Below are 25,611 nucleotides of genomic sequence, written 5' to 3' on the forward strand. Positions count from 1 at the left end.
AGATTAGACAAAATCTCTAATTTACTGCAACCACTACAGAGTGACAATGGCTGTGTCTAAATCTCCCTAAACGTCAAACTACCCATCCTCCCTCAACCCGGTAGCACACTGCCTCCCGCTGCTGAGGGCCTAATGATGCAAACCTGACTCCGCTCTTCTTGATCACCTTGTTCCCCTTCTACTCTACCTTCACAGTAGAAACAGCACAATGAAACAGGAAACAGACCCCCAAGAGACACTGGACCCAAAACAATACAAACACCAAACAAATAACCTCAACAATTACATTTTGAACAATAACTCAAATAAAACAATGGTAATATTAGGGAATACAGGACGTGCCCACTACCCCCCGCCCAATCTTACCGGTTCAGCTCCAGCTTCCATTGCCAGCAAATAACTAATGCAACACGATAAAACACACAATTGTCATCTCAGTGCAGATATGATTCGTGGACTGTAAAGTGAAATTAATTATTTTGGTTTTCCAACTTTCAAGCAAGTAAAATTAAGCAAAATACTAAGAAATTATTTTTTCTGTAATTACTGGGTAAGTTTGAATTCATTCCTTGCTTACACAGTAATTACAAGCTCATTGTTACTCTACAATATACCTTATATGTTATGTGCATACAATTAGTGTTTCTTTGTGGTCATCCTGAATCTTTTTGTGGTCGTTGTTATTCTTCTAAACATGTTAACTTGACCCTGACCAGGTGATTTATGTCTAAACCATGACCACAGTGGTCCAATCAGAAAGAAATCATTCTGATTTGGAAAAGTGTGCGTGTGTGTGGCTGATTTAACTCACCAATGATCGTTTAAACCAGGTGTTCACGATTTCAGATTTTTGCATGTCAGGTAGACCACAGTGATCTGAAGAAATTAGTCACTAATGGTCATTTTTAAATCAACTAACTCACAAAAAAATGTCAGTGTTGTTTTGGTTGTCACCACAAATGTAACAGCCCCCAAATTCATGATCAGGGAGGGGTTCAGAGGATCCAGCTGAGTGACTTTGACACTTTGCCAGTTTAATTAAAAAACAAAATAAGACAAAAAAAAAAATAAGTCAAAGTATCAAAATATCAATCTTCTCTTTAAAACACACCATCGTGACTCACAGATAGAACATCTACTCCCTGCTGAGTCACAAACATAACGCTGACTGAGGAGAAAATGTGAGGAGGAGACTGCAGAGTAAAGTGTGTAAGTGTGTGTGTGTGTGTTTCCTGTATGATTAATGACACCCATCCATCAGTCATCCTGCCCGAATGCTCCGACTGTAGCTCTGCACAGTTGCTAACACAAGCTGAGTTGTAGTGAACAGGAAAGAAACTTGGTAACATGTACTGAATGAGCTTTATTAACTTCCTGCTGTGTGAACAGGCTGATCCAGAACAGTACCAGGTTAAAAACAAAACAATAAAACTCAGACCAAAAAAAACCTTGTAGGTTTGAGTTTCCACTGAATGTACAGTTTGACTGAGTGAAGCATCGTCACACAAACTAAAAACACACAAAACTGAGCTGAGTAAATGTTTCACCTGGATCCAGAGGTGAAACACATTCACACAGAGCTTCAGAACTTTCCTCTTAAATGTTTAAATAATGTTCTGACCTTCCGACTGCTGAATCCTCTAGGACGACTACTGTCCTGTCATAGGAACAGACGTCAAACACTCAGCCACCGAATGATTACACACACACACACACACACACACAGCTAACCTGTGTGTTCAAATTAAAAGGCACTGCAGTAAAGCTTTCACCCAATTTAGCCTGAAAAAAACTGCTGAAATGAGCAAATGAACAACTGCTGGGAGACAAACCCAGCAGACAGTTTGTCCAGATTGTCTCTGTCTGGACCAACTGATTTACTAAAATGACATCCACAAAACAAACAAAATGTGTGACATAAAATCAGCACGAACATCATCAGGTCAAGTGAAAAATCGACCAAAACTACCACAAGATCTAAAATGTGACAACTCCCTAAAATGAGACACAAAACTGAGTGTTGGTGTGTTAGAGGTTAATGATGTTAAATTTGTCTACTGAGATTCAAACACAAAGTTTGAACCTCTTCCCAAGAACAGTCTAAACTAAGGAACATGTCACTGCTGCTGTCTCTGAGTCGTCCCTCTTCTCTTCCTGACAGATCCCAGATCATCTCTTGGACACTACCAGAGTCTGAAAAGTCAGAGTTTTGCTAAAGCCTGACTTTAATGAGCCTGACCTCCCTGTTAATTCACAGCCTTTCATTCACAGTCTGTGACGTCGGATTCATCACTGCTTGCTTCGTTCTGACATCAACAGGAAAATGTTTCCACCAGTCTGTTTTCAGATATTATATATGTATATTTAACAAATATACAATCAAAACCAACTAACTAAGATGTGGGTTTCAACTGTACTGAGCATCCAGACACTCCACAACTTCCCGTCTGCAGACTTCTGCCCTGCACAGCAACGTGGTTACATGTGAACACAGCAGAGAAATACGGTTTCTCTGTGTAAATAAAGTCACACACGTGCACAAACTGCAGCTGCTGTGCGTCGAGATCACGTTGGACAGACCAGACTCATCTGGAACAAAAACTACGTCAGCTTTAAAGTGACAACTCAGAGACGTCAGACTTGAGTGCTGGTGACTGTTCCATCAGCTACATCTGCTTTAGAGTTTTTTAGTTTATATATCGTTAAACAATGTTTTCGATCTGATCTATTTTATGTACATACAAATGTCAGTGTGTCAGACGTGATAGTGTAGGGTCTTTATTGTCTCCTTTGTGTTTGTTAGTGTGTAACAGTCGATAAAAAGTCTATGACAATAAAAAAAAAAAAAAGAACTCGACAGAGCGACAGAGCTGTTTGTTACAGTTAAATGTCAGGGAGGATTAGGGCAGAAACAGTTTTACATTGTTGAATATAGAGATATTGATATGATACACTTTCCTCTTTCACAATAAAAGCATCAAAAATAAGCTAGAATTTGCAAAATGTGAGTTCTCTTTTCTTCTTTGGTGGTAACCAAAGTAGAAGCAGAACATTTTAACTAAACCTCTCACTTTGTGTGGTTGATGGTCAGTTGATGGTGACTGGCATCAGGCTGGAGATGATCTGGACATTTGACCGTCGGCAGAGGTCCATTTGCTGATTTGCTTCTTCACAGTCTGAACATCAGCGGCAGAAAACCCCATCTCAGTCTCTTTGGTTTAAGCTCTAGTCCTCGGTATGGTTGTACAGGGTTTCTGCTGTGGGGTTTTTGCGGTGGGATGGCGGCACCAGGTGGTCCGGCAGCTCTGTGGGCAGCTCGTAGCCCTCCAGTTTAATCTTGATGAGGTGCTGGGCGAGGGCGAACTCCTCGTCGTCCAGCATGCCGTCCTGGTCACAGTCGGCCAGCTTCCAGATCTTCCCCAGCACGGTGTTGGGCAGCTGCGAGTTCATCATCTCCTTCTTGGCGTTGACGCCTGTGATCTTCCCGTTGATGGGCATCAGCGTGTAGAAGATCTCATCGTAGCGATGCTTGTCTCGGCTTACGATCCAGTCCTCGCCGTCAGCCCCAGCGCTGATGCCCTCGCCGTAGCCCTGACCGAAGGGCCCGTCCTGGGAGCCCTCGAAGGCGCCGCCCGACACCATGGCTGGAGGCTGCTTGGACTCCTCATCCCGGATCATGGCCATCAGACCGGCGATCTTTGTCGCCAACATCTTGTCCACAGAGTCGATGAGTTTAAGCTTCAGTGACGGGAACTTGCTGAAGTCGTAGTGCTGCAGCATGTCCTGCACAGAAAGACAACACAACGTCAAAACCACTAACGAGTCCTTTCAGTCCGTCTGGAGTGAACGGACACGTCCTCTGCTGACCTCTGACCTTTCAGCAAGAACAGAATCTGCAGAGGATTCAAATACTACACATCACGTGTAAAAGTGTGTGTCAGCTGAGTCCACATCTCACCAGGGAGCTGAAGAATGAGAAACATCATGTCTTACAATCAGTCCAGTAAACACAAGTGTAGCTGGGGAACGCACACCTGCAGTGCAGCGCATCTCTGCAGGCCGGACGAAGCAGCTGCAGTGTGAGTGTCCTCAGTTCACTCTATCCTTCAGTTTGACAAAATGTCTCGGAACTCTTTGTCTTACTTCTATTTGATAATTATGAGGTTGTAAGCTGCTTTTTCAGCTTGTACTGAAAATCCTAAAAAGATGGACTCTCAGGCTAATTCTGCATTTGTTTCCTCTCTCAGAGGTCTAAGCAGATGTATTTTTGAGAAACATCAGAGATAAAGACATCCTGAGGAAGTCTACGTCACCTCAGTGCTCATATTTGAGATCTAACTTGATGTTTGACACAACTGAGGGTTTTAAAAAGGGATTCTTTCAGCCGCTTTTACCACAGAACCTTTTCTTCCCATCTCTTCCTCTTCTGAGTTCAAACACCAAGACATTGAGTTCCCCAACCACCCAAACCTGGAAACAGACCTTGATGTACAGTGAGCAGTTTCATACCTGCATCTTGGAGACATTTGGAAAGTCTCCGGGGCTTATGTGATGCTCCCTCTGCAGGATGGTGTAGATCTCCGGCAGCCTCATGATCAGCTCCTCCTTCTTCTTTTCACGCCCAAACAGAGACGGCATCTCCTTTTTCAGGTAGCTGATGATGTAAGCGTGCACCTGCAGGGTGAGAGCAGCAGGATGAGTTCAAATCGCTGGTAGAAGATGTTTTACTGTGGTATTTAATTCACTAATGTATCAAACAAAAACACAAATGCGCACACACACACACACACACACACACACAGAGTCAGAGACCCCTGCAGTGTGACCTTAGCTGAGCTTCGTACGGCAACAACAGTTTCCTCAATCACTGAGCTGGAGCAGGAAACCCCCTGAGCAGGGAGAGGTCAACAGGCACAGACAGGACAGGTAGGACAAAGAAATACCACATATTCTGACAAAGCTAAGTGGATATGACAGGATTCCACATACCAAAAATACGATTACTAGTGAATGGTTTCAGAGATGTGCAGCTTCTTTCTTTGTCATCGGACCTCTAAGGGCTCACTATGTGGAAAACCAGACCCAAACTAACTCAGGTCAAAATCTGGATCCTGAACCAACATTCCTCAGACTAAGAAGAAGTAAGATGTCAACATCCAGATAGGCGGACTGAGGACTCGAGGACTGAGCTTCTTTACAGACTTTAGACAACATTTAGAGCTTTGCTACAAACTGATATTTTTCTTTTAACTCTTCTATCAGATAAATGTGACCACATGTGCCTTGGTGTCTCCTAATTCATTACACAATGTCAGTTAGTGATATTTGCATCTTTTAAAATGGTCAAAACTTTAACCCAGCATCTTAAAACATTTTTTTGGGTTTGACCATTAGTTTCTTGTTTTCTGAGAAATGTGCTGGGTGAGAGGGCGAAGTCCACGCTGCTGATGGATGGGTGGGGACAAAGAGGAGGAATGTGGAAGCAGACCCCCTTAAACCTTTAAGGGGATACGAGCGAAGGAAGGAAGGAAAATGAGCTCACTGCATTTTTGATATTTATCAACAGTTAATAGAGGCAGGAAGAGGGAAAATAAAAGATAATGGACGAGCGGATGATGAAGTCTGGAGAGAGAGAGGTCACTCTTTGTTTACATGTTCTATTAAAATAAAACGCTGCCAACAACTAATATTAGCATCAGTGCGGTGACACCAAGAAGTGGCTTTGCTCTGCTTTACGTGGCACAGAGAGGAGAGGGAGGCAACGCCAAGTTCAAGTTCAGGAAACGTTGTTTCATAAAAAGATAGTTTTAAAAAATGAATTACAAAAAACAGAAAAAGTTTTTTTATGAACTGGCTAAAGTAACATGATTGTAATGTGTAATGCAACTTTGATTAGAAAGAAATAGTAGAGATATTTGCTCTTAGACGTAGTGGAGTCAAAGTCAAAGTAGCCACAATTAAATGTGTTTAAGTATCGTAACAAAGTACTTGTACTGTGTTACTTTCCATCCCTGTAGGTTTGGTAGATGGAAAGACATTGCTGGTGGCTACAAACAGGAAGTCAGAAGCAGCAGAGAGCACTGTGGTCTCTCATATTCAGAGCCTGAAGCCCTGAAGTAGTGGTAGTGGAAAAATCATACTTATTTTCCACTTCCCTGAACACATCAGCATGTAATTAATTAATAATTAATTTCAAATCCTGGATGTCAAACTTCTTCTGCAGCGTCATGGCTCCCAGCAGAAAACAATGTGTGCACAGACTGAAAACAACCTGATTCAGGCCCATTTTCTCTGGACACAAGGACGTCTCCCACATCTATTTGGTCTCACAGATTGACACATACACACACACACATCATCATATCAAGCATTTTAGACTGCAGGGAGCTGGCGGCCAAACAATCATCTGAAGGTGCAGGTTAAATACTCTCAGTAACACTCACGGGAGGAAGAGCAGGGTACAACAAATCCTCCAAAAACAAACAAAGTTTTTTTCAGATAAAGTCTATGGTTGGGAAAAATTGTGAAATTGTGCTGAAATATGACCAATCTGAGGGCACACTTTTACTCACAGATCTATTTGGGATCCATGAGTATAAAAACCTTCATCCATCCAAGCATTATCTTAACTTCTTACCCGGGGCTGTGGGGGCTGGCACCTACTCCAGTTAAAAAAATCATCTTAGAAACAGAATATATAGTTGATGTTACCAAAATAAAAGTCTAGCTTTAGAAGAAATGTTTGGATCAGATTCAGTAGCTGCTAATTTAAGCCAGTAGCTTCAGGAATATTTCTCCTATTTCCACTACTTTAAGTATTTTTATTAAACCAGAGAGCAACGACAAATAAGCCGATAAAAAAGTAAATTTTCCTCATAGAAGAAACTGAACCCATCGCTGTGATCTGCTCGTCTACAAAAAGGTTAGAATCAGGCTTGGACTAAAGGCTGGGGATAAGGCAGCGAGATATGCTGGTTAAGGTTAACGTGGGGGTGGGGAATACGTTACAGTATGTCCTCACAAAGATAGAAGTAAAACATGAGTGTGAGCTGTCAGATTCCTGTGTGTCTGAGCCTGTATGGAAACACTTGAGTGGAGATAAGAGTTCAGGTTCAGCAAGAAAGCAACTGAACAACTGCCACACATTAACCAACTGAGTATTTATATAAGTATCTGTATTAAACCAAACACTTACAGGATATTTTAACTGTTTCCATCACGGTTTTCCTTTAATTATTTACACAATATGACTTTATACCCCAATACATTCATCTGACAGCTATAGTTACTTTATTTTAATGACATGAATCAGCAAAGTTTAATCAACTAACACATAACAGATTAAGACTCATCTGAAAAATTACCCAAACTATATGAAGTGAATTAATAACAGTCCTGGGCCGACATTTATAGCAGCTTTGAGCACAAACTCTTCACTGCCTTTAGTGGCATCTGGACATCCATGCTGTGGACGTCAAACAGGACTGACACAGACAGATGGACCTACTTTACACACAAACATCTCTGATTTATTCATAAATAAATAAAGAACTCGTAAGTTCCAGGAAGGAGTTTCCTGACAGCCTCAGAGGTTGTGACAGCTGTCTGAGTCAGGGTGGATTACCACATCACTTCTGCTTTCTGTTTCTCGAGAAGAAGAAAGCTTGTGTTTCATTTACTACATTTTCATCCTCAAAATAAAACTCAAACAATAGAAAATGTGTCCTGTGGTCGCATTATACAGCAACAGTGGCTTTGGAAGTTTCTGTATGGGATTTTAAGTCACAGCATGCTGTGTGGAATCCCTCAGGGATCCATTTTTGGACAACTAATTTTTAAATCATTTGAATCCTCTTCGTGGGCTCACCACCACTTAATCAATTATCAGAGTGAAGCAGATACTAAGCTTTATATTTCACAAACTCCCAATAGTATTATTAGATATAGCAGTAAAAGTAAAGTGACTAAATGTGTTTTTCTCCTCTCAGCTTATCCCATGAGTTCAGGGTCACCACAGCGGATCATTGTCCGCATGTTAATTTGGCACAGTTTTAAAGCTGGATGCTCTTCCTGACGCAACCCTCCCCAATTTCTGCCGGGCTTGGACCGGCACTGCACAGCTGGGGATGGGAATGGGCTGTAGGGGGTTCAGTGTCTTGCCGAGGGACACTTCGACATGTTGTCAGGAAGACCAGGGCGTAAAACCACTGACCCTGTAGTCAGTAGGCAGCCACCCAACCAACTGAGCCACAACATATGAATATTTAGAGAAATTTCACCAACCAGTACTATGAGCTGAACACCAACATGTTCACAACAACAAACACACTTGCAGAAAATAAATCATAGAAAATGACTAACATTTGTCCTCTGGAGGACATGACTGTTTGCACTAAATGTGGATGCAAACAGTCATTTATAACCACACACACACAAACACACACACAGATGTTGCCACAGTAACAAGAGTAGTGACCAGGGAATGAGCTGATCCAACTACATCATCAACACGTGTTACCAAATCGTTCTGTCTCACCTTGGCCAGACGAGCTCTTTTGATTAGGTCATTGAGTTTACGGAGAGCGGCGTTCCTAGGAAGACTCTGGATGTCTCGGAAGAGGTCCCGTGACTCCGCTTCAAACAGACGCCTGAGAAATGAGGAAGAGGAAGGAATCAGTTAATGCAACAGAATACGGGAACGAATCTAAGCTCAAAATAAGTCGTGAAAAAATATTGAAAGAAAAGAATAGACAAAGTCTTGTCTGACCTGTTCTCTGTGTTCTGCAGGGGTTTGGCCCAAAAAGATCCCAGATAAACTCTCACCACCTCCGGAGTGTTAATCACCTTCCCCAGTGACCACATGAGGGCGCCGTACACGCGCATCAGCTGCTGCGTGTCCACCTGATAGAACAGGAAAGAGAAACCCCCTCACTGAGCAGCAGCACTTGTCTGTTTGTAATGACCACGACTCTCCGCCGTCCTCGTTCTCGTTCTCCTACCTGGTCGGCCTTGTTGAGCACGACTCGGATCTTGTCGTCTTGTCCTTTCAGAGCTTTGATGGCCTCGGAGAACTCGTCAGAAATGTCCAGTTTATGTGCATCAAACAGCAGGATGATCCGGTCCACTCGCTCCCCGAACCAACGCAGAACCTCCGCAAAGTCATAACCTGAGCAATAGGGGATTATTAGTGTGAAAGTGGTTCACACAGTCCATGAACATCTGGGAAAAAAAAGCTGTTTTAACCCTTTACATTTCTATTGATACAATAACAAGTCAAAACACTCATTAAACACAGTGAGTCTGATTTTAACTCTCACATCTTTACCACAACATCAACATGTTTCTGTTGCAAACAGACTAATCTTATGTCATCAAGAACAGAACATTTCTGCTCCACCGCCTGGAAAATCACCAGCAGTATTTTCTCCTAATGCAAAGACACACACACAAACACCCCTCTGTTCATACTGTCTGTAGTGCAAAGGATCAAGTGTTGATGAAATCAGGTCTGACTCAGTGTGTGTGTGTGTGTGTGTGTGTGTGTGTGTGTGTGTGAGATAGAGTGGACCAGCACGCTGAAACTTTGCTGAGTGTAGCATGTCAGGATGGTCATATGATCGTCACATGACAGATACACTTCCTGCTGCAGGAACTGACTGTATTATGGTGCAGAGAGACTGAAATCTTTTCTCCTCACATGAGACCAAATACAGGAGCAGACAGGAAGTAGTACAACTATCCTCTGTCAGCATCCTTGCCATCAATCATACAGCTTCTCTTCTGCTCTGCTGTTTGGATATTTCAGCAGAAGTTAGAAAACTAGAGGAGAAAAACATTTTTTCCTGGATGAAGACTCAGGCCCTCGTCATCAATCCATTCATCCCAAGAAGTAATGAGTTCTTGTGTTGACGTGTCCAAAACATGATGACAGAGTTAGCTGTGATATTAGATGCGCTGCTCTGTCACCAACACCAGAAAATCTAAAAACTTTTAAACAAAGTTGTTTCTTTTTTTTTTTAACTTAATTATAATATAAAAGTACTTCACAGAGGTTCTGCTACATTTACTTATTCCACTCCTGCTGCAGGAGGAGCAGGGACCTACTGACGCATATTTATGGCTCACACGCACACACAAACTAGGCGGCTGCTGATCTGAACCAGCAAACACTCATTAGAGCTGGACACTGAGATAAAAACAAAAAAACGAGGAGATGGTCTGTCCTGCAGGGTTTGAACGGAGGAATTCCTCTGCTTTGAGGGGTAAACGGCTTCTTCTCTTCTAGGACGATGGATTAACTCAAATGTTCCATTTCCTCTTGACAAAAGGAAATGTCTTCAGCCTAACAATACTACTTCCTCCTCAGAGCTCTAACACACTTATGTACGTATTTAACGTCCTGGAAAATAAGTGTGCAGAGGAAACCAAGGACTGATGAGGTGTGAGGGGCTCATATTTCACGGAAAATGTCATAAAACGAGATTCAAATATTTATCACATCCTTTTCTGAGGAGAAGCTGAAAATCCTTCTCTGGCTCAAATAAATTTAAAAGGAATAATTACCTTTAAAAATGATTAGTCACTTTCTGCGAGACAGTGGAAAGATTGAACCTGACCTTTGAAGCTGATGTGTGTGGCCAGAACCTCTGCTATAGACTCAAATACTACAAACACCACAAGAGGCACAACATGAGTAAACACTCACAAAAAGAATGATAACACACACACACACACCGTTACAAAATAGACCACAATGACCAATTTTCTCATAATCTGTCCATGGGGAAATGGACAAATTATAAAGCTTTGTTTAACCAGACAAACACAAATAGAGTTTGATGAACAAATTCCTTATTATGAACCTTCACCTGATCCAAGCAAACATGTCGATCCTGACAAATCACTGCTTTACCTGGTGTGCAGCAGTGATGTGATGCTGCTCAGAGGGTCGCCGGGTTCATTTACTTAACTAGGACCGAAGGAGACAATGTAAACCAACAGAACCAGAAACTAGGACTGGAGGAGCTGGGAGTGAATTTAAGTGAGGCTCAAATCCAAAGGTGACTCACTGAAATTTAGAGATTTCCATCTAGGAACACACAAGCATAAGAAGAAAGACAGGAACGGAGTGATGTGGACAACAGAAATATTCCTCACATGTCTCCTGTGGCCTGTGTCCTTCAGTCTTAACTGAAGCTGTGAGAACCGTCACTAACTGAGAGAACAGCACTGCACCAAATGAAAAGACATTACGTTTCCCTCCTGGGTCTAAAAGTGCAGTCACACTCCACCCTGTGATGACGAGAGACTGGCAAACAGCATCTCCACCCTGCAGCCACATGTTTCCAGAACACACACACACACACACACACAGGGCTCAGCAACACCGAGGAACATGTTTTTCATGCTCCGACAAGGTTCTAAAAACTCTTCAACCAGCACAGTAAATGGTAGAAATGTTCCTGTTCCGCTAAACTGCCACTGTCATTCAGGTTCTGTAGAGAACATGATGCTCTGGATGCAGATTTTTTTTGAATGTGGCAGATTAAAATACCTGATTTCTCCAAAGTGTAGAAACGTATACACGTGCAGTGTTTTTATGAAGATTAAAACTGGACAGTTCTTCAGAAGTCACCGAAGTTTGGTTAATTCATAGCTGAGATCAGGACACTGCTAATTCCTGGAGGGACTGATTTATTAATGGACCCAACTGACTCTACAGTCCTGTGTGTGGTTTGGTTTGAAAGCTAAAACTTCAGACCAAAATGCTTGGATGTTTTTCTGTGGAATCTGATAATTTTGGGGGAAAAGAACGTTTGTTTCCTGGGTCATTGCACTGTTAATGTGCATGTCTAAATACTTGTGACTTGATATTTAGAAATCTTACAGAAAATGTCATTCATTGCTGTCACATTCATTAAAAAAAAAAAAAAAGTGTTCAGTTGGAGTCTAGTTTAACGGACTGATTGCTCCTCCCTCCAGTCGATATTGTATTTCTTCTCTGCACATATACAAGACGTGTTTAAATGACTGTTCCATGAGATCTGTCTCATCAAATAACGTCGTCCATTTCTCATTGTTACATCATGTGAAGAGTTGAGGCAGATTTGAAGATAAATCCAACGTGTTTGACATGGTGACAGAATAAATTAAATGAGGTGTGAGAAGACCATGATGGTGAGGGTGTGTCATTGGTTCGACTCCCGGTTCCTCCTGGAACGTGTTGTCTGCAACTTTGGATAAAAGCATGTGCTGAATGACTGATTGTAATTGTGCATTTAAAGCAGAAAACACATGTACGTTCACGATGTCCTCGCTGCTGAGTGTTCGTGATCCTAATGAACCCTCAGCATCACAGTCATCAGTGAAGGTGCTGACGTCAGCCTGTGTGTGTGTGTTCAAGAGGAATTCTGCCTCAGCCGAGCACCTCTAAGCGTTTCCAGATGCAGGGAACACCCTGCGGCTGCTTCCCGTGGACGTCTGACCCTCCTGGTCTTTAGCTGATGCTGAAAAACTCATTTTGTTGCGTCGGACACAGCACAGAGCTAAATGTTAACGACAACGTCAGACTGATCTTTATTGTCTCTCAGAGCGCAGATTTACACCATCAGAAACATCAGACTCACGTTGACTCAGATCATCACAACATTCAACACTGTGCACAATGAAAAGTAAAAGTAATCTCTGAGGAGTCTTAGGAGAACAGGAGGTTCCTTGAGGACCTCCTTCATGAAGCTCTGACAGAACTGAATTGTAACTCTTGGCTGCACACCCACAGTGTGGTGTTTTTGCTGTATGTAAGGAGGAAGCTTTCTCTACAAAACACCATTTAAAGATGCGCTGCATTGTTCCTGTGGCTCCAAACTGTGCTCAGGTTTGTCCTGTTTGCTTTGCTTTTTCCTCCAGATGTGAGGAATTGACCGAGGTCCACCTGTAACAAATAATGCCCCACAATTCACACTAACACTAACATGGAATTCTTGTAGACTTCCACAATAATGTGGGGGGGTTACAGACCATGGCAGGTGTATAAAACCATACTAAAGCTGTCGAAGAAGTCTGGAGCCACCAAGACCTTTAAACCAAACCAACTCCGTGAACACAACATGCTCAGTGTAACAAAAGTTTTCAGAGATGATAAAGTCTGGCAGAAGGGTAAACTTCAATCAGTTCTTTATGGTAGATTGGTTAGATAGAGACAGGGACAGGAGGACTGGTCAGACACGAGAGAAGATAAATGCACCCAATTACAGAAAACCTGCTTCATTGTCTCTGTGATGGCAGAAACAAAAAATGAGACGCTTCTCTAAAATATTTCTGTTCCATTTTTGTCTCCAACACATTTAGTCCAACAAACAGGTTTTAACTACACTACATAGTAGGAAACTCCACTCCTGCCTTTATCTACTTGTACTCGTAAATGGTCTCCAATACTGCACATAATACTACATTAACCTCCACCTACCTGTGGAGGTTAGACAAATGTCTGTGGTTTAGATCCGTTTTGATAACTGACGAGGACAAACAAAGCTGAATACCGCTGTGCTGAAGTCTGCACACCCAGCTAATAACAGTCACAATCATGTTTCTCAATAATCTTGTAAAAACCTTTAATAATTGCAGCTGATTTCAGCAACAATGAGGGTTACATACAGTAACTAGAACGTTACCTGAAGTTAGTTTACCTTCATGTTCCTGTGCAGACTCACACTTCTCCATCCAGGATCTCACCCTAGATCTGTGCTTTGTTCATCTTTTTTCCTTTTCTTTTTAGTGAAACTATCCATTTATTAAACAACAGTCACCGCCATTTTTGCTTTGGCTAAACAACGTTTGAGAATTTCTGTTCGCACAGGATTTTAATGGATTGATGAAGATTTTACTGTGCAGCAATTCAAACTAGAAGTAAAACAGCTTAGTACTTGTAATGGTACTTGATATTGGCGAATACTCAAATGTAAGTACTTGTAGTCAAGTCTGGGACATCCCAACTACACAGTGCAGTGGTCCATTTATGAGCCTGCAGCCTGTAGTTACAGATGTGTAATTGTTGGTTCATCAGGACTAATGGGGCATTCCACACCCCTTACAGTTGGTTCCTGTGTCGATGCTGGTTTCAGATCTGCATTTATAAACTCAGTGGTTTCAGATCAGCAGCATCAACAGCAGCATCAACAGCAGCACTGACTCAGCGGAAACAGACTGATACAAAACAAGAAGTGAGACTTAAAAATGCCAAAGAAATGTCACAAGAATGTTTCACTATCCTTGGGTAAATCTGAGAGTCTCAACAATAGACCAGCTAAAAACCTAAATTCTGAGGGAGATCATCAAAAGCCACAGGGTTCATCCTCTGAGGAGTACGAATGGGAGCAGGATATTGAAAAGAAACGTAAGATTCTTTCTTGTGGCGCTGGTGAAAAGATCAGAAGATCCTCAAAATAATTTTCATTATATCCTCTGAAGACCATGAACGTTCAAAGCAGATATAATCAAAATACGAGGGACAAAGTCTTATGCCGAGCCAGTCCACTTTTATAGTTCAAGAAAGTATCTCAGAACATACAACCAGGCAGTAGGACAGCGCAATATGTACAGTATCAGAAAAGTATGCGTAATATTTTATTTAGTGAAAAAGATTTGCAACACAGACACATTTCATTCAAAACCACAAATGTCATCACCATGATCAGAAGGAGTCATCATGGGAGGGGCTATGAACATGTACAGCATACTCTTTGCATACTCTTACTTTGAAATGTCAAAGAAGTAGAACATATAGTATTAAAACAATACAAAGTTAATTTTAAATTTATCAAGGGGCACAAACTTGTAAAGTAACCGACACCGTCTGACTTCACACAATAGGAGGAAGTCAAAGAATCTGAAGGACCATTATGCAACAGCACAAAGCACCAACAGCCGCTGAAATACATCCACACACACACACACACACACCTTATAAAAAAACCTTCCTCAAACCAAGTCCTCACCTTGAATGGAATCATTTCTATTACTGTATTCTTCCCCCCCAAAAATAGTTCCTACCTCGGCTGATTCGCTGCTTCTCCCCTGACAGGATACCTGGAGTATCAATGATGCTGATGCTCTGAAGAACCTGATTGGGCATCTGAGAGCAGATGAACCTGAACACACACAAAAATAAGAGTGAGTCCCATTTTTGCCGTTTCATCCTGCAGGTCACTCAAACTCCAGTGGACTTCACACGGTTTCTGTGCACCCTGATGATCAGGTCCATCTACGGTACCGGTTCCATGAAAAAAAGTTGAGAAATCTCAATGTGTAATGCAGACAACTCAAAACGTTTGCAGTTTAATATAACTTGTAAACACAATTAAATATAGATTTTTAGATATTTCTGGAATGATCTGGTTTCACTTTAGTGTTGCTGTGACAGCTTCTTCACGGATCAGAACTGCTCTAGTGATTCGTTACCCGGACCTCCTGCTGGTTCTATTGTTTCAGTCAGGAAGGATCCAGGTTGTTGGACAGAGGATGTCCATGTTCGTCTCTCTGGGTCGTGTAATAAAGTGGGGGTGAACAGTTCACTACGATACAAAAAGGATTTTTTGTAAACATGTCGTGGGTCAGTGCTGCTCCAACATGCTGTGAAGACTTTAGAGAAACCTAAAACACACTGAGCTCTATAACACAACTTAAGGCACTGTGCATACAAGGTGGTGCCAGACAACAAATCAGAGGGTCATTAAAATCATTAGGATTCTCCTCCGAGCAACCACAAATGTTTTTAACTCAACAGCTGTTGACTACCAGTGAAAGACTGATGTTACTCCATCAGTATCCAAATCATCTGAAAAACCACATATTAGATCTTACAGACGTATCTGCAAGCATCCATCATCTGTAAGATTGTGGGAACAGTCCAGATCTTCCTCCTACATGAAGTCCTTCTCTACCCTTCGACTTGTTCCATCTGGGGTTTGGAGCTTAACAGTGCAGAATCTGCTTTTTAGGGTGTAAAATTACTTCTCACGGTCTCCTCATGGTTGACTCCGATGCTGGTCCTATTTTGGTTTTCTTTGACCTGATTGACCATGAAGTGCTCTGAAAAAGCTGAGGTCAGATTGCAGAGCCCAGTGCTAAAACAGTTCATATCCTAGAACATTCTCAAACGGGTAATTAATCTTCATCCACTGCTCCTGTCAACTGTGCATCAACTTTAGGGCCTTTACTGTTCTCACTGTGTAGGTTTCCTTCCTCCTGCAGAATCATTATATACACTGTATCGCTCGTATGCAGCTAAACCCAACAGCATGTGCACAACATACTGTTTTTATTTGTTTAAATGTTTTTAAAGGCTCTTCTCCTTTCGGCTGTTCCCTTTCCTGTCCTCTCTGACTTCATCTCCAAAACATCTAACATGATCTGTCCCTCTGATGTCCTCATTCCTGATCCTGTCCATCCTCATCACTCCCAAAGAGAACCTCAACATCTTAAGCTCTGCAACCTCCAGCTCTGCCTCCTGTCTTTTCTTCAGTGCCACTGTCTCTAAGCTGAACAACATCTCTGGTCTCACCACCGTCTTGAACTGATATTGAAATGTTAAATGTTCAATAGATATACAGCTCTGTCTCTAACCAAAGAAATAAGCAGAGCAGTGAGGGCGACTGTGGCGCAGGAAGGTAGAGCCACCAATCTCACCGTTGTTGGTTCAATCCCCATCTCCTCCAGTCACATGTGGAAGTGTCCTTGAGCAAGACACTGAACCCCAAATTAGTTGCTCCCGGTGAGTGTTTGAGTGTGTGTGTGATTGTGAGTGTGAATGGGTGAATAAGAAGCAGTGTAAAGCTCTTTGAGTGCCAATAGGTAGAAAAGCGCTATATAAGTGCAGAACATTTACCATTTACTTTACCTGCTAATGTACAAACTGTTGTAAGGCTGCGACACACCTTTGACCTCGAACAAACAGGTCATGTCTGAGATTCAGATTTAATTTGCTAACAAAGAAAAGTTGAACTGGAGTCTCTTGTCTAACAAGGGTTTGGAAAGAGATACTTGTGCTCTCATCACCTCCTGACTTGATTACTGCACACCTCTGGGAATGAACAAGTAAATATTCCTTTGCCAAACTCCAAGTAGTTCAAAATGCAGCAGCCAGACTTTTATCTGGAACAACACTTAACGCCTGCTCTGGCTAAATGACCCAGCTTTTTAATTTATTTTTAACCCCTTCACATGATATAATCTGTCCTTTTTGTTTCTTCTTGTTTCCAACCATTACTTAGTTTTCATTTTGCTGTAATTTGGTGTTTTTTTGTTGATGGTTTTTTATATTGTTAGCACTGCAATGTTGTTGTCATGTGTTGTTTTGTATTTTATCCTTTGTTGTTTTATGATTTATGTGACCTCAGCAGTAGAAGCAAGAGTCCCTCATCTCAGTTTTAATGTCAGTGTTACATGTATTTCTTATTATGTATGTCTTATTTATAAATGTATTCTGTCAGTTTATTCTGTCAGTTATCAGATTCAACTGAGTATTAAAGAACTAATTAATCAGTGACAACTTTTCCATGAATTTTTGTTCATTTAGCTATAGGAAGTAAGTTTGATACAGTGTCTATATTTACACTAATAACAATATTTGTGTGACTTTATATTAAACGCACTGGTTAAATTTAGCTGACACACTCCAGATAAACTGTCTCCGTGTGGCAGAGCTTCAGGCTGGCAAAGGGAAAAAACATAAACCACCTCTCTGACACATGGTGACGCACACACACTTCCCCCAGGAAACAGTAAGTTATTGTGAAAGGTTCCTCTGTCACACCGACCAAGAGAAGATAGGATTCCTGGTCAGAGGGACACACACACACACACACACACACACACACACACACACACACACACACACGACTGTCCGTCCACTTCCTTGCTGCTGCTCTCAGAAATATTCCTGGACCAAAAGAGGAAATAGATTTGGACTGGAGTGTTTTTAGCTAAATTTAAACCCAGATACTCTGCTAGAGCATGTGTTTACATGTCAGCATGAGCTGAAGGGGTCACTTCCAAGAGTGTGAGTGTTTTGAGGAAAGCAGTGACAGTGTGAAGAGGTTTTACACTAACAACATTGGTATGACAAACACTGTTCTCTTGTCATTAATGTGACTTTTCTCTGAGGCTAAAGTCTCATTTCCAGATGAAAACCAGCTCTTCTGCTTCATCTGTGGGAAGGTTTCATTCAGGAAAATGTAAAACTAGAGTAAAAAGCAGAACATGACAGCACAGGGCTGAACCAGAACTGATGTAACAGGGGCAGTTACACTGATCAGGTCTGGACATGTGTCGGTGAGGTCTGATCAGAACAGCTGTTCAGGCTGCAGGAAGTTAGACACTGAAAAACATCTTTGTAAAGCTATTCAGGTCCTAATGGACTGATAAGTGAGGGGTGAAGGAGACAAGAGTCACTGAGACAGAGAATATTCCAGCCACAGTCAGTGATGCTCTACTGTCAGAACACAGGAGGACACAGACCTGAACACATAAAGAAACAACTTTCCCATTTTACTTCAGACTCAACTGCTGACATGGAGAAGATGAATTGTATTTTTTGTGTTTGTATTATTTGTGATGTATTGTTTTTATTTTTTTTAGTTTTACAGTTTTTTCTTACTTATTGAGTTTTCTAGTTTTCACGTGGAAAGCAGCTGTAACAAGGCAACGCAATTTCCCTATGGGATCAATGAAGTTGTTTGAATGTTGAATTGAATGAAAAAATCTGTTTATACAACTGCTTCTTCCACATTTCATCATGCAAAAACACAGAGCAAACACTTACATTCTGACATGCACACAAAAGCTCATTCACACATAAACTGACAACTGTGTGTGTTTTATCACACATACAAACTCAAACTTATTCAGTCTTCATGAAGCTGATCAGTTGACTCATTCTTCTTTAATAAGAACTGTTCTTATTAACATTTTTTCTGGATGGAAATGAGTGTAAACTGTTTACAACGGGCACAAAAGAGCGTTTGAAATTTGTGTGTCAAGACTCATTTTTTAAACAGCATCACAGGATTTCATCGTTAATTTACAGCGCAGACTGTTAACAGACCAATTTACTGTGTGTGTGTGTGTGTGTGTGTGTGTGTGTGTGTGTGTGTGTGTGTGTGTGTGTGTGTGTGTGTGTGTGTGTGTGCGTTTACCTGTTGAGAAAGGAGTTTCCGAACGCGTTGAGTTTCCTGAAGGGCTTTTTGGGATCGACAACCAGAGCGTTACCAGGGACGACGCCCTCGCTCTCACCGTACATCACGGCAATGAAGCCATCGGTGGTCGGCTCCGGGCCGATCCTCATTCCCGGGAAGTCCTGCTCCAACAGATACCTGAGAGGAACAAGACACAGGAATCCTCCTTTAATTTTGTCTTCAGATAATTTGCTTTGAATTTACTGCGTCCCACATTATGTTTGTCTCTCTGTTTGTCCTTTTTCCCTGCACAGCACCTTTTTAAATGGCTTCCACCAGCAAAGGGCCCTTAACACACACAGCTTCACAGCATTTCATGGTTTTCTTAAAAGACTGAAATATGCCGATTCATCACATTCCTTCCCAATTTACTTTGAATGTAAATGATGGGGCACAAACTTTACAGTTCTCCTTTTCTGTTCCAGTTTACCTGAGTTGAATAAAAGGCTTTACCGGTATAAAGACCAGTATTAACAAGAGGTCTGATTACAGTCGGCACAAACTGATTCAATTAAAAAACACCGTGCCCCAGTCAATCGCTCACACACTTTTCCTTGTTAAAGAAAAATGAGAAGGGAAGGAAGACATGGAGGACGGCTGCAGTGAGTCTCTGTCATCTGACTTCCTGTTGTTGCAGCCTGACATCGACATCAAAGACAGAAAAGATGGAAAACTCTGAAGGAAATGATGAACTCTTCCTGAAGCTGCTGAGCCTCAAGGATTCTCAATGAGAAAGTTAGTTTTAAAAACACAGGGTCCTGATATAAAAACATCATTTAATGTCCACTGTCAGTTAAACTCCTGAATCAATATTGTCGTGAATACACCCTTTTCACACCCTCCCACTGGTCTGCATGCTGCAGCCTCACAGTGTTGGTGTGGTCACATGTTTATCAGCTCACACACTGTCACACAGCATCAGGGTGGATGTGTGTGAAGGGAGGCGAGAATGTGCATTTGGAAAAATACATATAACAGTCTTTAAAGAAGACAGGTGACCAGCACTGAGACTACTCTCACAATAAGTCCAGTCCAACAAATATGTCACTGCATTTTTATTTCCAGCAAAAGACTGAACACAATTTCTAAAAGAGATTTTTAAAAAAGCAACTATTGCAGATATTGTCTTTCTACAGTATCGAATAATCAAAGTCAATAAAAACCCGGGACTGTGTCCACTAGGAAGGTCCTGAGTGTTTTGGCCTATTTGATCACCTGTGGTGAACTGTCAGATCAAATGTAAAGAGTCACTTCTTTCAAAATTAAAAATTAAATTAATGCAAATTGACAGTTTAGTTTAAAATGTAGAATATCAACATGGTTTGCACCACACGGGAAAAACAATACGGTCAAACAAACCACTTCACCACCCAGTGGTCACAGAAGACACATGAAACAATGGAAAGGGTTCGTCCTCTGGAGACCAGGAGCAGGCTTCATAAAGTCAAATTAACCAAACTGTGGATCCGTCAGAGGCCACACTGAGACCAGTCTGTGGTCCTCGAGCCGTCCTTTGAAGCACTGTTAACACTGCTCAGAGGCTGCAACTCAGTTGGTAAAGCAGTCATCAGGAACGATAGGGTCAGTGGTTCAATTCTCAGTCCTCCCGGCTAGAAGTTGAAGTGTCCCTGGGCAAGACACTGAACCTCACAGTTAGTGTCTGCCTTCACTGATTTTGAACTTGCTTCTTTTAGTTCTAGTTAGGATAGTACATGTATATAAATGCTGTTAACCTCACCTTTGACTTTCCTATATCAAAATATCTCTCTGCTTCTAGCTGAAAAATGCCTCCTGATGACATCACTGCAAAGGAACCTTCAGTTCCAATTAGGTTATCCTACTCTTACTAGGAGTTTGTAATCATAGTCGGCTTTTTCAGAGATGCCCCAGATGACACCTGAACTCCTATTGACGAAAAACTTCTGGGTGATGTCATCTGGAGGAGTTTTTCAGCTAGAAGTAGAGAAATATTTTACCTTAGAGAAGCCAGAGGGAAGTTTAAAAGCATTAATGTACATCTACACCTTAAACTACAGCTGTAGAAAGCAAGTTAAAAATTGGTCATTTAAGTCCCCCTTAAATGGCTGTAAGTGTAACTGCTCCATTGGAGAAGAAGCAGAAAAAGTAAACATGTCAACTCTGCTACACACTGGCAACCTGTTCCCATGATTCATAGCATTCTTTAGGCCCGGGTGGGGCCACAGTGGTGAGCCAGGCTCTCTGCAGCTTGTGTTGGACACAGGTCAGTTCTGCAGACCTGTCCACAGCCAGAATGTGTGACCGTTTGTACCCAGTGTGGACACAAGCACAGAGTCTGGAGACAAGAGATAAGCTAAGTGAGGTCACATGACCTCCGCTCTCAGTCAACATTATGTTATGCCATGGGTTTCCTTCCTTTAAGCCACAGTTTACCTCGGGGGTTAAGCTTTCACTCACAAAGATGTGAAACCTTCACACCACGTTTCACTTGTGAGATCAACACGAGGTCTCGCCGCAGAGACCGCAGCGAAACCATGGTTGCTGCTGCTGCTGCTGTGGACTCTGGGATAAGAACAGTCCACAGCAAGGAATCATTAACATTCGTGGTTTCATCTCTCTGCTATGGCCTTTGTTTTTGCACTCATGTCATTCAGAAACAAATCATGCATTGACCTTAACACATTTAAACCAGGATCTCTCCTGCAGTGAAAACCCACGGTCTGAACTTGGCAAAACCTTTATTTAAACAAGAGCCCAACACACACACACACACACACACACCTATGACAGCAAGTGTATGTCACGGTGAACTCAAAGATATTAATTATATACACAAAACAAGCAGAAAATGCTCATAAAAAGCTACAAGCTGAGTTTTAAGCTCATACTAAAGATAAACATAGGAACTGTACTTACAGTAGGGTTTATAGTAGTAGATCTGCTCTGCAGATCCAGCCATGCACATATTAAACATGTTTACCGTTGCTTCCTTTGCCACTGGACTGATGAAGATGACAAACTAATTACAAACGTGCTCTCTTTAGGTTTCTCAGCTGGATTTACCACAGAGATGCATCCATTAGGTTGACATTTTGCAACATGATCATCTACTTACATTTCTTTGTTTCTAATTAATAGTGCGTTTTAAAAAACCTGGATTACATTATAGGAAATACTACAGATACATGATGTTCAAGGACAGAACAGACTGAAGCATAGAGGAGACTTGCTTGTAAAATGTTATTTTAGCCAAATCAATTCATTTACTAAGTATTTGCTGATAATATTTTAATTATGCTCTACAACTTGCATGTAATTGTTGCTAAGCAGAAAAAAGTTAAACAGGCACATTTTCCTATGAAGTCTGGCCCAGACCCAAGGAAATTTGTTTCACAATGACGTAAGAGCAGAAAAGCAGCAACTCCTCACATTAAGAAGATGAAATCAGAGAATCTTTGCTATTTTTTTCCTGCATTGAATGATAAATTGACTAATGGAACCAGCTGTAGATGACTAAACAACAATCAGGAGAGAACACACTCAGGCTTAATTTCATTTTCTGTTCATCAGCTGATGTTTCCTCATCAGGACCTCGTTAAGCTCAGCCTTCAGTCTAATAACATTAAACCAGGATGTGAAGCCAAGGGTCTGATTTATTACGATTCATTCACACCGATACATTTGCCGTTTTTAACTAGGGATGTTCTAATACCACGTTTTCCCAGATTGGGTACAACAGAGATTCTCACGTGCTCTTCTTCAAAACAAATATGGCGGTGAACAGTTTGAATGGCGGTGACCAGTGTTTAAAAAACAGAGCAACTTTCACTGAAAACAAAAAGAAAAAGGAAAAAGGGGAACAAGGCACAGATGTGGGGGGGGATCCTGGATGGAGAATCATGGACAACAGAGTCTACACAGGAATATTAAGGCAAACTAACTTTGGAAAACAAAAAAGGAACTTCAGGTAATGTTCCAGTGACTGTATATAACCCTCATTGTTGCTGATGTCAGTTGCCAATATTAAACATTTTCAAAATAATCTTGATGACTGTTAGTTACTAGAACTTAAGTGGTACCAGGGGCAGAATTGTAGGTTTTACGAGTAAAAGTACACAAAGGCAGGATCAGACACCGTGTCTGCATTTAAAGGGTTTGACACACCTGTGTGTCTTCAGACTCAAAGTGTGATCCAGGGTCTTCCTGTTTAAAGTGCTTGCTGTCCTCCAGCTGTGAAGCACCTGATCTAGCTGTGCATTGCTGGATTAAAACTCATGTCACAGTTCTGTGTGTGCTCAGCTGTTATGCTGCTACTACTCATGACTACATGGCAGCCTACAGGCAGAAACCAGCCCTACAATTATAATTGTGAACAGCAGATACAGCATGATGGACATGAATTTGCAGCTTGTCCCTATGAAAAATAGGCTAAATTAGCATAAGATTTACCGGTTTATTTTGATACTGAAGAAAACCTTAAAATGAGATGTTTATCAGGCAGCTGTAATAAGAATATGATTTAGGTCTGTGCAGATTCATGGATGTTTATCCAGTGACCATCAGACATAATGACCTCATCAGCAGGTGAATGTCATACTGAGTCTAATGATGTGTGTGAGAAGCCGAAACATCCGTGTTTGGGTTGAGGTGTTCACTCTAATTTAAAGGAAACAGTAGTGTCAAAGAGATGGGGCAGCTGTAGCTCAGTTGGTCATGGACCACAGGGTGAGTGGTTCGATCCCCTGGCTATATGTTGACGTGTCCCTGGGCAAGACACTGAAAACAACCTTAAAATGAGATGTTTATCAGGAAGCTGTAATAAGAATATGATTTAGATCTGTGCAGATTCATGGCCAGTGACCATCGGACATCGGACAGCCCATACCCCTCCCCAGCTGTGCAGTGCCAGTCCAAGCCCGGTAGAAATTGGGGAGGGTGTGTCAGGAAGGGCATGCAGCGTAAAAACTGTGTCAAATCAACATGCGGACAATGATCCACTGTGGCGACCCTGATAAACCGAAAGGACAAAAAAATAAATAAAATAAAATAAAAGTAGTGTCAAAGAGATAACAGCACCCTGAGACAAAGACTCCTCTGTTCTGTGACCTTTACGTGTCAGTCGTCTAGTGAAACTCTTAATCCAAAGTGACACTTTAGCTAATGTGTCTGTGTTCTTTCCTGACGCAGCAACACCACAGCAGGAAGTATCACGACTGAAGAAAGGCTCAGCAAATATGAATCCACAGGACAATTGAAGATCAGTTACAGAAAAACTGACAGGAAAACAGGAACTGTTATATAGAGGACACTTTCACGTGCTGCAGCTGTGACCGGGTTGGCAGATTAAAAAGGAGGGAAGTGAAAACCAGCAGCTTTCCCTCCCAACTTTAAATGAGTACAGACAATATCTGAAGCCAGTTCAATAATGGCCACTGTGATCTGAAACTGAAAACTGACTGAAAGTGCAGTATGTGCTTGGAGATGCCAGGCTGCTCTCTATGCTGACAGATCCCCGTCAACACGCTGTTTCTTTCAGTTTGCAAGGAAATCACGCCAGACTCCTCGGAAGCAGGCCACTTATTAAGGCTTTCTTGTCATGAAAGTCATGAAAAAGATTGACATTTTCTATATTTTAAACAGGTGAAATCTCCACTTCGGCATAAACCTCAAACACCATCTGTTTTTTTTTAGTGCGACACATGACTGTGACGTCTTCCATCGCCCTCAAATGTCTGACACTTCAATACGCACATTTTAAAATGAGGTCTGGCACAGAACGGAAACCGGCCGTACCTGCGGTGACACCTGTGAATGGGGCTTTTAGTCACGTGGGGGGTAACTATCTGCCCTGCTACACTACTGGAGCTGGGGGTCTGAACCGGTGCAGTGCAGACTAGCAGCACTCATGGTGGTACCTGATGAAGGTGGTCTTCCCGGTGGAGTACTGGCCTACCAGCAGCACCATGGGCTTGCTCTGGAAGTCGGCTGGCTCGAGCGCCGGGGAGTGGAAGTCGTGGAAGAGGTAGGTCTCCTCCAGCGGCAGCAGCTTCTTGGTGTAGAGGCTCTGCAGTCCTTCGGTCACAGTGTGGTACATCTCCCCTTCCTTGTTGCGTCCACCCTGCTCCTGCTTCACCCAGCTGAACATACTGACTGACTTGTCTGATTGACGGCGTTTCACTCCACGCGACGGACGAGTCCAACTTCCCTCTTTCGAGATTTGCAAACGCTACGCCTGCTTTCGGCTCCGCTTACTGGGCAGTTCCTGCTTCGCGCCGGGGGGGGGACGCGTGACTGTGTGTGCTGGCACTAGAGAAGCCTCGCCGCTAAAGGCACACTGCCTCCTCTGTGTGTGTGAGGGGCGCACACCTGGGGGGCACCGCCCTTCCCCCCCGTGACGCAGCGT

General features: G+C 42.2%; 1 protein-coding gene across 1 annotated transcript; it reads right to left on the reverse strand.

The window, feature by feature from the left end:
• Positions 1-2,762: 2,762 nt before the first annotated feature.
• On the reverse strand, positions 2,763-25,577 carry ehd4 (EH-domain containing 4). The gene is made up of 8 exons (XM_067478860.1): positions 25,124-25,577; positions 19,191-19,367; positions 15,049-15,146; positions 9,000-9,166; positions 8,768-8,901; positions 8,537-8,648; positions 4,510-4,674; positions 2,763-3,783 (listed from the first exon to the last, which is right to left on the reverse strand). The coding sequence occupies exons 1-8, from the start codon at positions 25,351-25,353 to the stop codon at positions 3,226-3,228; spliced, it is 1,641 nt and encodes a 546-aa protein (XP_067334961.1). The 5' UTR covers positions 25,354-25,577; the 3' UTR covers positions 2,763-3,225.
• Between the last annotated feature and the right edge of the window lie 34 nt (positions 25,578-25,611).

Source organism: Channa argus, chromosome 16 (assembly GCF_033026475.1).
Source record: "Channa argus isolate prfri chromosome 16, Channa argus male v1.0, whole genome shotgun sequence".
Taxonomy (NCBI): Eukaryota; Metazoa; Chordata; class Actinopteri; order Anabantiformes; family Channidae; genus Channa; species Channa argus.